At 36.6% G+C, this 11,996-nt stretch overlaps 2 protein-coding genes across 2 annotated transcripts; one reads left to right on the top strand and one right to left on the bottom strand.

Annotated features, from left to right (window-relative positions):
* On the top strand, window positions 1-1,002 carry LOC124909754. Its single transcript, XM_047450400.1, has 3 exons — window positions 1-237; window positions 306-644; window positions 727-1,002. The coding sequence occupies exons 1-3, from the start codon at window positions 1-3 to the stop codon at window positions 1,000-1,002; spliced, it is 852 nt and encodes a 283-aa protein (XP_047306356.1).
* An 8,759-nt stretch (window positions 1,003-9,761) lies between these two features.
* On the bottom strand, window positions 9,762-11,728 carry LOC124945556 (PRA1 family protein A1-like). Its single transcript, XM_047486010.1, has 7 exons — window positions 11,434-11,728; window positions 11,141-11,181; window positions 10,961-11,039; window positions 10,553-10,639; window positions 10,384-10,472; window positions 10,040-10,111; window positions 9,762-9,942 (listed from the first exon to the last, which is right to left on the bottom strand). The coding sequence occupies exons 1-7, from the start codon at window positions 11,589-11,591 to the stop codon at window positions 9,839-9,841; spliced, it is 630 nt and encodes a 209-aa protein (XP_047341966.1). The 5' UTR covers window positions 11,592-11,728; the 3' UTR covers window positions 9,762-9,838.
* Between the last annotated feature and the right edge of the window lie 268 nt (window positions 11,729-11,996).

Raw genomic sequence — 11,996 nt, forward strand, 5'->3', positions numbered from 1 at the left:
ATGCTGGAAGGGATTCTCAAGGAACCAGCTCTAAAAGGCCTTTTCAGCAGTCTGTTAATCAATATGCACCCCAACAACAAACAAGGAATTCAAACTAGGGTCAATATTATCAAGGGCCACAACAGCAACAAAATCAACAAAGGAGGATACAGTCTGCTAAGCCAGCATAGTTGGCCAAAGCTTCAATTATGTCAAACCCAGTCTGTACTCAATGTGGCCGGTTTCACCAAGGAGAATGTTTGTATGAGACCAACTTCTGTTATAACTGCAAGAAACAAGGACATCTTTTATGTGACTGTCCACAGAAGAAGACCATTGTTCCGGATAGAGTGTTCGCAATGAATCAAGAAAAAGCAGACCCAAATTCTACCATCATTACGGGTAATCTTTTAATTGGCAACACCTTAGCTAATACTTTAATTGATACTGGTGCAACACATTATTTTGTTTCTGCCAACTTTGTTCAAAAATCAGGTTTGAGACCTGATGAAACTAAGACTGTGTATAATATTTCTCTACCATCAGGAACAAGTTTGAACACTAATAAGTATATTAGGGTCTGTAAGGCACATATTCAAAAGCACAAGATGCTAGTAAATCTTGTGGTAGTAGAAATGGATGGTTTTGATGTCATTTTAGGAATGGTCTGGCTAACTCGTCATGAGGCTCAAATCGACTGTAAAAAAAACAGTATCTTTAACTGATCAAAATGGGAGAACATTCCAGTTCAGAGGAACACCTCCACCCAATCCTTCCTTTAAAACTCAACAGCCACTTCCATCGGGGATTCCAATAGTGTTGGCTACTTCTTATGCTATACTAGGAGTTCAGCTACCAAGAGTAGAGGACATCAAAGTTGTAAGAAACTTTCCTAGTGTGTTTCTTGAAGACATCAATGGTTTACCACCATTAAGAGAGGTAGAGTTTGGCATCATGTTGAAGGAGGGAACACTTCCAATTTCAAAGGCACCTTATAGGTTAGCACCCACGGAGTTGAAGTAGTTGAAATATCAACTAGAAGACTATTTGAGCAAGGGTTTTATTCGCCCAAGTGTGTCTCAATGGGGGGCACCAGTGCTACTTTTTTTTGGGAAAAACGACTTAGCGTCATTTCATTAAAAATTCCCAAAAACGAAAAAAAAACCACGAGTTTAAGAGATCATTCTAGACAGACCTAGAATGATTTTGAAGTCGTAACATTCTGAATAAAAGCTAAAAAACGTAAATGAATTATCTGTTTACAATGCTTTCAATTCTAGTGAGTTTAAAAAACGGTAAATTCCAGTTCCTGCAGATATTCCAGTTCTGTTCCGTGCTTGGAATTCCTCTCCACGTTCCCGCGAGGGCGCTGCAATCCGATACAATATCTTTCCATAACTCGTCAATGCTCCTGCGGGTTCTGTCATATACCCTTGCATTCCGTTCTTGCCAAATGTTATACACCACTGCTCCAAAGCCGCACTTGAACACGCTTGTTGCAAATCTATTTCCCTTCGTTTTGAGTAGTGCCGCTTCTTTGATTTCATTCCATTCGCTCGGGAAACTGATCAGCTCTAGGCTTTTATAGAATCTGTCCCAAAGTTCCGAAGCAATACAACAGCTCCCGAATAAGTGATCTATGGTTTCTTCATTTCATATGCATAGAAGACAGCTCGCGTCCGGGATGCTCATATACTTACTGATACGATCACGTGTGCTGAGTCTTTCCCAGAAGGCGAGTCATAGGATGAACTGGTGTCGAGGGATAATCTTCGTTGACCATACAAGAGTAGCCCATTCTACTTTCTGCACTTTTTCCCGGACTACCTCCCATATTTTCTTCAATACTAGCTTCCCATTGTCCTCAGCTTTCCATTCATGAATATACGGTCTGTCGTGTAGTTGTATGCTAATTATATGATCAAGTATCATCTTTCCTTCTGGAATTCTTCTCAAGAGCAAGTTCCAATTCCCGTCTTTGATGTCTCTGATTTTCACTTTTGTGCAGTCCCTTCTGATACGAGTATTTTGAAACTCCTCCTTGTCGATGATAGGCCGGATTTCAAACCAAGGGTCGTGCCAGAATAGAGTGTTTTTCCCGTCCCCTAGTCGGATATCATAAAGATCTGCAATATCGCTTCTTAGTTTAAGAATCTTTTTTAGAGACCAGCTCATACCTTCGTGAATTTTGCAGGTCCAGATGCTGGTTTCGTGTTTCATAAACCTCGTATGCACTCTTTTGATCCATAGTGACTCCTGATTGCGCTCCAAAGCCCACAGATGCTTGAAGGTTAGAGCCTTGTTCCACTCGATACAATTCTTCAAGTCGATGCCTCTCTCGTCTTTCGGTTTGCAGAGAGCGGTCCATTTGACTTTCTTTCCTCCTCTTCCACAACTACCCCAGATAAAGTTTCTCATCAGTGTGTCGAGTTCCTTCATTACCTTCTTCGGAATGACTATTTGCTGCGCCCAATAGCCAACTATGCCCATAACCACGGTTTTGATAAGTTCGATCATCCCTGCATAAGAAAGTTTTTTCGCTGCCCAGCCAAATATCGTGTTTTTTACCTTTTCAATCAGTGGCTTGCAGTGTGAGATCTCAATTTGCTTTGCAGTTAACGGAATTCCTAAGTACCTTATGGGAAAGCTGCCTTCCTTGATGCCCATGATGTTGAAGATGTTCTGCTTTGTTTCGTCCTTCACGCCTCCATAAAATGTCACACTTTTGCTTTCATTAATAGTTAAACCTGTTACCTCAGAAAAGAACATTAGTGCAACCCTAATAGTTTTAATGGAATCAACGTCTGTGTGCGCTAGAATGAACAAATCGTCAGCAAAGCATAAATGTGTTACCTTCTCTACCTCACATAATGGGTGAAAGATGTATGGACGATTCTTTCGGAACATCGCGAAGATGCTCTCAAAGATCGCCATGATAGCTACGAAAAGGTAAGAAGAGAGGGGGTCCCCTTGCCTTACCCCGTTTTCACCCTTGAAATAGCCTTTGTGGACTCCATTGACGCTAACAACAAAGCAGGATGATGAAACGCATTGCATAATCCAATCGATAAAAATCATAGGAAAAGCAGAAACAACCAGAAAGTCTCGAATGGTTTCCCATCTAACAGAGTCGAAAGCTTTCTTGATATCTATTTTGAAAGCCACTCTCAGGAATATTTTCTTTTTCCCGTAGCCTTTTAATAGGCTCTGCATGAGAAGAATATTATGAGAGATTGTCCTACCAGGGATGAATGCAGATTGATTAAGATTTATTATTTTTCCTATAACATTTTTAAAACGTTTAGAAATAATTTTATAAATCACATTGCAGTAGGAAATTGGTCTGAAATCTTGTACTTTCTCAGGTACCGCAGTTTTGGGGATCAAGGTTAGGACCGCTGTATTCCATTGCTTTAACATCTTCTTGTTTTGAAAAACTCCAGAACCCCATCAGTAACATCTTTACCCACAACCGACCAATTATCTTTGAATAACTGTGCATTAAACCCATCAGGACCCGGACTTTTATTCCCATCAATACTAAACAGAGTTTCTTTAACCTCAACCTTCGTGACCACCTTTATCAACTCGCGACTATCTTCTGCAGAGATTTTCTTGTCAATTATTTGATACAAGGTATTCAGGTGACTTTGATGCTGCTTTCTTGTACTCATAAGCTACTTATAGAAATCAATAGCCAGATCTTGGACACCTTTTTGACTCTGAACATAATCACCATCATCATTCTTCAGCCTGTACACATTGTTTCTCATGATTCTAGCCTTGCATTTTCTGTAGAAGAAAGCTGTGTTTTTGTCACCCAACGAAAGCCAGCTCTGTCTTGATTTCTGTCTAACAAAATTCTCTTCAAGCAGACTCAGCTTCCTGAAGTTTTCAAGCGCATATCTTTCTGTTTCATTGAGTTGTTCATCACTATTATCCCTTAATAACTTTTTCTGAACCTCTTCCAGTTCTTCTCTAGCAGCCAGAACTCTATTGGAGATATTGCTGAACTTCTTCTTGTCAAAGCTTTGGAGATGATTCTTCAGGAGCTTAAGCTTCTCAGAAACCCTGTACATGTTGGAACCTCTGACATCTGTTGACCATACGCTTTCGAGAATACCCTTGAATTTATCATTATCCATCCAGAAATTGAAAAATTTAAAGGGCCTTTTGAACCTTTCTTCCTTTTCCCAGAACAATTTAATCGGGCAGTGATCAGATATACCCGGATTCAAAACATGAAGTTGACTTCTCGGAAATTGGTTAATCCAGTTCTCATTTACCAGACATCTGTCAATTCTACTTTTTCTAATTTGCTCATTCCCTCTCGTAGAAGACCAAGTGAAGAAGTTCCCAGAATTGGTAGGCTCGATACAACCCATATCTCTGATGCTACTTGTGAAGAAGAAGGATGGATCCTAACGTCTTTGTATTGATTATCGTGAGATAAACAAGGTAACAATCTAGAACAAATACCCTTTGCACAGAATTGATGATCTTTTCGACCAATTAAAATGTGTTTCAGTCTTCTCCAAGATAGATCTAAGATCAGGCTACCATCAAATTCGTGTCAAGGATGAAGACGTGAAGAAGACAACATTCAGAACTTGTTATGGGCACTACGAGTTTCTGGTGATGCCTTTTGGGTTGACTAACACACCAGCTATTTTTATGAAGTTGATGAATAAGGTATTTCACCCTTATTTAGATCAGTTTGTGGTGGTCTTTATTGACGACATTCTGATCTACTCCCGAACAGAAGAAGATCATGCACAACATTTGGCTTTGGTTTTTCTAGTGTTAAAGAAGAACCAACTTTTCGCTATGATGGTGGAATTCGGGCTTGCTTCTTCTTGATTCATTGCAAACACTCTACCCGGAACAATGGCCTTCTTCTATGGACAATCACATAAAAGATGCCCTTGTTTCTTGTAGTTATAACAGAAGTTGGTCCCATACAAACATTCTCCTTGGTGAAACCGGCCACATTGAGTACAGACTGGGTTTGACATAATTGGAGCTTTGGCCAACTCTGCTGGCTTAGAAGACTGTATCCTCCTTTGTTGATTTTGTTGCTGTTGTGACCCTTGATAATATTGACCCTGGTATGAATTTCTTGTATGTCGTTGGGGTGCATATTGATTAACATATTGTTGAAAAGGCCTTTCAGAGCTGGTTCCTTGAGAATCCCTTCCAGCATATTTGTTTCTCTTGGCTTGGGACTCCTTTATAATGTCAGCGCTATCATTTTCTGCCATCAGCCTTCTCAATAGTTTCTCATAATGGTCGCTCCACTAAGGCGCATGTTCCTCCTGATAGTAGCATTAAGCCCCTCCATAAAATGATTAAGCTCCATGGCAGCACTCCCAAGGATCATGGGAGCAAAATATTGTCCCCTCTCAAACTTCTTCACATAGTCAGCCACACTAGCGTCACCTTGTCTGATTTTCATAAACTCACGAGCAAACTTGTTTCTGATGCTAAGGGTGAAATATTTACCATAAAAGGTGTCCTTAAATTCTTCCCAGGATATAGTAGAAAGGTCTACAGTAGACTTTGCTCCTTGCCACCATATGCGAGCATCGTCTCTAAACATAAAAGTTGCGCACCGCACCCTATCCCCATTACTGATTTACATGAACTCAAAGATTGTGTCTAGAGACTGGATCCATTCCTCAGCAACCATGGGATCAGTGCTTCCTTTGAACTCAGCTGGTTTGAAGCCCATGAATTGCTTGTATATCGGCTGTCCTCCATCAGTATTGTTGTTGTTACATTCGTTGTTATTATTGTTCATATTGACATGAAACATTTCCCGCATTTGCTCACTTTGGATTCTGTTCTGATCCCTCAACGCCTCTACCAGCCCAATTAAAATATCATCCCTAGCTGGTTCGTCTGAAGAAGTAACAACATTTTCCCTAGTCCCTCTTCTCATGGCTCTAATAGAAATAAAACTACACCTTAATAACAACTTATCATTTTATAAGAATGCATAAGCTGGGTTGCTGCCCTATCTCATTACTGTATTGACAATACTTATTTAACTATAATAATAACAATTTTATGATGCAAGTTATCAAATAATTTACAGACTTTGAAAAATAGCTCTTGGAGGTGCAACAGCAGGCGCATGAGTGTGGGAGTACAAAGGATCAGGACCATTGCTCTGATACCAATTGAAACGTCCCTAAATCTAAATTACAGGTCTAGTATAGAGATGATGGAACCTAAGCATGCTTGAACATATAAAATATCAGAAACTGTCACATAAGCGGAAGCTAAATGGTGGATTCATCATTTAAAGACATGTTTTACAACATGGGCACTTCATGCCAAAAGATACCATAAAACATTATGTTCTTTACTACAAAAAGGTCCAACAGTTTTGAAACATTACAAAGTACTTAGTCTTTTTTAAAACAAAATACAGTCATACAGCAAGAGTTCACAAAAATTTACCAAAAATAATCAGCTAAGGTCCCTCTTTTCACACTCAATCTTGCAAGTTGCTTTCACTCCAAGGATTCTCTCCAACTACCATATAAATCTAAGGATGAGTACTTACACCACACAAGCATAGTGAGTTTAATGACTCAACAAGCATTTACATGATTTCAAAACAATGCAATAAAATAATATCATTCATGTCCCAAGAGTAAGTTATGCAGAAACATGATTTATAAAAAGATGTATGTGAGTTATAAGCGAATTTAATCAAGGTCAATGTACAGAAATAGCTTGAGCACATGAATTGACCTTAAACCCTTCAGAGTTGAACCTGAAGGGAAGGATATGTGACTTTTTGAGTACATGATTGGAAGGGTACTCTTCGGAGTCCATCTTTAAAGCCCACATTCTGTTTGGACATATGTCTGTGTGGGTAGATATTCTGGGAGCTCGTCTCCAGAACTCAGTCTCATATAATAATAAAATCAGCCATAATTTTGGAATCAAACCACCAGAGCTCATCTTGGTTGGCTATCATCCCATAAAATCCGTTAATGTCAATGTCTTATATTGTTTTACCATGATTATAAAAACAGAATATGCTTTGTAAAACAGAACCATGCAAGAAACTAGATCAACCTTTGTAAACCAAGAACATGCAGGGCTGAATCATATTATTATTTTAGAAAACCATGATATAAATCCATAGAAACGTCTCATACTTTGAAAAAATGATAATCAACCCTGTTTATCATTAAAATCATGCACATGCAAATTTAAATCAAGCTTTAAGAACAACATGCATCAGTTATAAAAAGTACATGAATAATATTGAATGTGTGAGTTTCTAAAGTGGGTTTTAAGAAAGATACTTGCCTTATGATCCTAAAGCTGCTAAGATTGATGGATCTTTAAGGGCTCTAAGATTTGTTGTTCTTCCAAGGCTTCTAAGATTTGTTGGTTCTATTTTCGTTTTAGAGAGAGAAAATAGCATCACCCAGAGAATGAATCAATAGTGAGCCTTATATAGCCCAAGTCCTGGTGGGGTGGGCTGGACAAGTGTCACCAGATCCTAAATAAAAGGCATGTGTCTATATTTTTGACATTTGGCTAATGCATGTGCTATTGCATGTGTTATTTAAATAAAACCATGGGTTACTTAACAAAATTATGGGTTGTTTAAATAAACCATGAGCTGAAATATAAAACTATGGGTAGTTTAAATAAAATTATGGGTAGTTTAAATAAAACGGTGGGTTGTTTAATTAAAAATATGGGTAGTTTAAAGAATGAACAGAACTTGTCCAAAGGAAACATGGGTCTCGGTCTAAGACAAAATTCTCGATTCTAAGTCAATATTCTGGATCTTAAGATAACATTTTGGGTCCTAAAGAAAATGTCTCGATCTTAAATCAAATGTCACGGCCCTAAGGCATTTGTCTCGATCTTAAATCAAATGCCACGGTCCTAAGACATCTGTCTCGGTCCCATGTCTTAGATTTTCTGGAATCCTATTTCTTCGATCGTGAGTACAAATATACTAAGTCTTTGACCAAGACCCTCGGTCCTAAAGTGATTTTTGGGTGATCAGTACCTATTTCATTTTAGAAATTAAAAATCTCTAAAATAATATTTATATAAAATACAACTAAAACATTATTTTAAGACTATATTTTGAAAATAATCTCTATAATATAATATATATATATATAAAAAAATCGAATCAATAACATTTATTTTAAATCCCAAACTCATCAACATTTACTTTTCTTTAAGTAAACTCATTTAAGCTAGCTCTCATTTAAACTAGCTCGTAGTAGAAAATAATATCTATAATTAATACTATTAGAGATGTCATTCCATTTAATTTATTCTATTCCAATTTAGAATCACGGATTGAATATGATTAAACCAATAATCCAACAAAAGAAACCCAAAAAAATAAAAAGGAATTAGGCCATGGTTATCATATATGTCATTATAACCTTATATCTAAGAAAGAACCCTTAACAAAGGTTTGATGGAAATCTGTTTCTTTCTAGCAAGCATTCCTTAAGATATACTGTACAAATCATCATTTACTGCAAATGAAGTGAGTTTTTTTCAACCGCCTCAAAATCAGCAGCGGGCACCAAACACACGTACACTTCATTTGTCGAGGAGGTTTGTTTATATCACCATGTTAAAATAGTTTTATTACACTATCCCCTCAAAAACAAGTAAAATATGACATCAAATCCTCCCAACAGATGAAGAAGATCATACCACTTCAGAGATCGATATCCAAAGAACTGCCTGTTATCAGTCAAGATAAGAATATTACGCCACTTTCAATCAAAATCTAAAATAGAGCATTCCTTTTAAAAGTACTAGTCAATTTTGAGACTATATGTTTTCTTTCCAGAGACTTAAAACTCGTACCACTTAAACTACATTGATATGAAATTGCCGAAACACGATATTCCAAGATACCCAACTCCAATGTCAGACGTTATTAATGTTGATGATTTGAATTCAGTTAGATAAAGGCACTAAAAAGAAGAAGTCATCTTCATGAAGTAAATCTTTCAACCTATCTACTTACAATCAACTACATGGAAAGAAAAAAAATGATTCCTTTAAAAGTAATTTCATCAATGAATCATCATTTATCTATCATCAGATTGATCATAACAAATGATATAAGTGTAATATCATAATCAATCTATCCTTGGCTAAATATGGTTTACTGATGAACTAAATATGTTTTTAAAATTAAGACAATACTTGATTATACAACTTATAACTTATCTAAATGATTATGTAACAATTTGTGCAGAAAGGTGCATATGACATACGATATTAACCATTTTATATCCTAAAATGTTAGCTGGGTACGGTACGAAGCAGGTAGATTTTCCTTTCTCTATAGCTAACCTTAGTCTCATCTCTAATTATGTTCTTGATTCTATGATTGAATCAGTATAGATTAGGTGCTTATTTCACTTAACTTATTTGATAACAGTTATTAATTATCGCTAATTAGTTAGATTCAACTCAAATTAAGGTAAAAAATTTGGCTTTATTTCATACGATATGGATGACAACTCATTAATATGACAATATTGTCCAAACCACAACTATAACCCCTACAAAATCAACCAAATAAGTCATGGGTAAAATAGCCATTAATGACTTTCCTCACATGTGTTTCATATTATATCAAATCAACTTACACACACTTGGACTAATTTGACACTTAATTTTCAGTTTCCCTAAAAAACACACTAACTTTTAATGGATCGCTGAAACTAAATAGTTATGCTTGAAGCATCATCAAAATGGAGAGGAGTTTGTTCATTGATGTGTCTGATTAGGCCTATTTGTAGGGGGAAAAATCATTACTTGTGAAAATGTATATGGAAAACTACAGCTCGCTATAGTTGCGCCAAACTGCTCGAAACTCCTCACGGAATGTGTTAAGCCGTGCCTTAAGATTTGGTGTCCTAAAGCTTGCATGAAGAATGGTAGCTACAAGGAAAAAGGAAAGAAACCATGTAAGGAGAAATCAATATGAAATACAATCAATCAAACAAAGACACCAGTTAAATATCGAATATTAATTTACCAAGAAGACCAAAAGCTAGAGCCCACAGAACAGTCAATAGTCCACAAGAAACAAACCAGAGGGTAAAACTCACTGTCGAAAAAAGAATAAATTCTGATCAGTACATAACAAGGTAACAATTGGTCCCATTTTGGAACACCTAGATACAAAATATCCAGAAACATATCTAGATATATTATGTTAATAAACTAAACTTAGTGGAGACAGATTAAAAAATTTATTTCTTGTTTTCAATGAAAAGGTTCTTCCTTTTTTCTCATTACGTTTCCAAATGGGGCTAATAATTAAGGAATAAAACCCAAGTCAGCAAAATTATGGGAGGCAGTTTGCTGAGATTTCCTTACAAGAAGAAAACAGAAGTACGAAAACCCAACGAGGCCGTCCACAAATGTATATTGCTCTCTTAGCTGAAGATCGTCCTCGTATTACAGGTCTGTGTATTATATAAATACAGTTAGAACAAAAGCAATCACTAAATCCTTCGAATTCCAAAGAAAGGTAATAGACATATACGTAAGAGGAGGCCTCATCTTTGCAGCTAAATGTGGAGAGAACTGCCTCACAGTTCTAGTCACCTTTTCATTGAAAGTACCTGCAAAGCTGAGAAGAAAAATAAATGCAGAATTTAATTGATGACCGACTATTCATTAAAGATGTGAATTAACATAAATTATTAGGCTAAAGAGAAGAGATCAAGTATGACAATTCGTCTATCAGTGGGCAAAAGTTTATCGAGTGTGCCTAGCTATGGCAAATAGGCAACCAAAAACAAAGACCAGAGACCAAAGAAATATACAAGGACTAGAGTAACAAATTATCCTTCTATACAACGCCCCAAACATATATGCAACCATAGAGGAAGGTAGATTGATCACAATCACATCCAGTACAAAACCGTCAAGAGTTCATTAACAAGCTCACCTATCATTCAAAATAGCAATGCTAAGTGCCGTTAGTGCAGCAGCAACAATAGAAATGGGCCTCCTCAAAAATCCTAGTCCTGTTAATTTCAGTGCAAATACAACCATAAGCTGGTGGAAGACAAACAAACAATCATATTTTAAGAGATGGAAAAAAGAATAAACGAATTGGCCTGCTTACCCAGGATGAATACTATCATGATGAAGTAATTCGTCCTGTAGCTGCAAAGTGCAGACATAAAATAGGTAAAACGGCTCAGAGATTTAGGGAATTTAATGATCCCACAAACAAAAACTGAGATTTATTGAACATTTGAATCGAACATCAAGAGAGAACAAATTCTGCATATTCTCTCAATCAACAAGATAACGCATGGACAATGAAAATGCCAGTTCAGATTGTAAAATGAAAAACCGGTCCAATGAATATGAAAATAAAGGTAAAATTGCAGAGAAAGAGAGAGAGATAAATACTAGTAGAGATTGCACTTGAGGCGACTGTTCCATTTGGAGTACGATCGAGGAACGGTGAACCTGGAGAAGAACTCTGAGAAAGGGCGAGGAGGCGAGGACCAGTCCACTTCTCGAAGGGCTTCGACCAGATCTTCAGCCGTTACATTGGTCCAGTCCATTTCGGAACCCTAGAAAACAGATTCCGTAGCAAAAGAAGTGGAAAGAATGAATGGAATAATCAGATGTTTGACGTCGGGAAGAGAATTTGGGGAAATTAGAGAGAGAAAGGAAACTGTTGCTTTTGGAGAGAGAGAATTATAGATGAAAGAAAGAATGATTGATCTTGGTTAAAAAAACAAATGTTAAAGCAATTATTTGATAAATTATATATTAAATAAAAAGAATGTAAAATATTTAAATAAATGCCTAAATGTTTTTTTAATAATCTAATTATTTCCTTACTACTATAATAGATTGCTAATTCTCTCTCAAATATTTTATATATAAAATTGTTTTGATATGCCATCACTACAAATTTATTAAATAAAGTCTATTAAATCACTACAAATTTATTAAATAAAGTC

Source organism: Impatiens glandulifera, chromosome 7 (assembly GCF_907164915.1).
Source record: "Impatiens glandulifera chromosome 7, dImpGla2.1, whole genome shotgun sequence".
Taxonomy (NCBI): domain Eukaryota; kingdom Viridiplantae; phylum Streptophyta; class Magnoliopsida; order Ericales; family Balsaminaceae; genus Impatiens; species Impatiens glandulifera.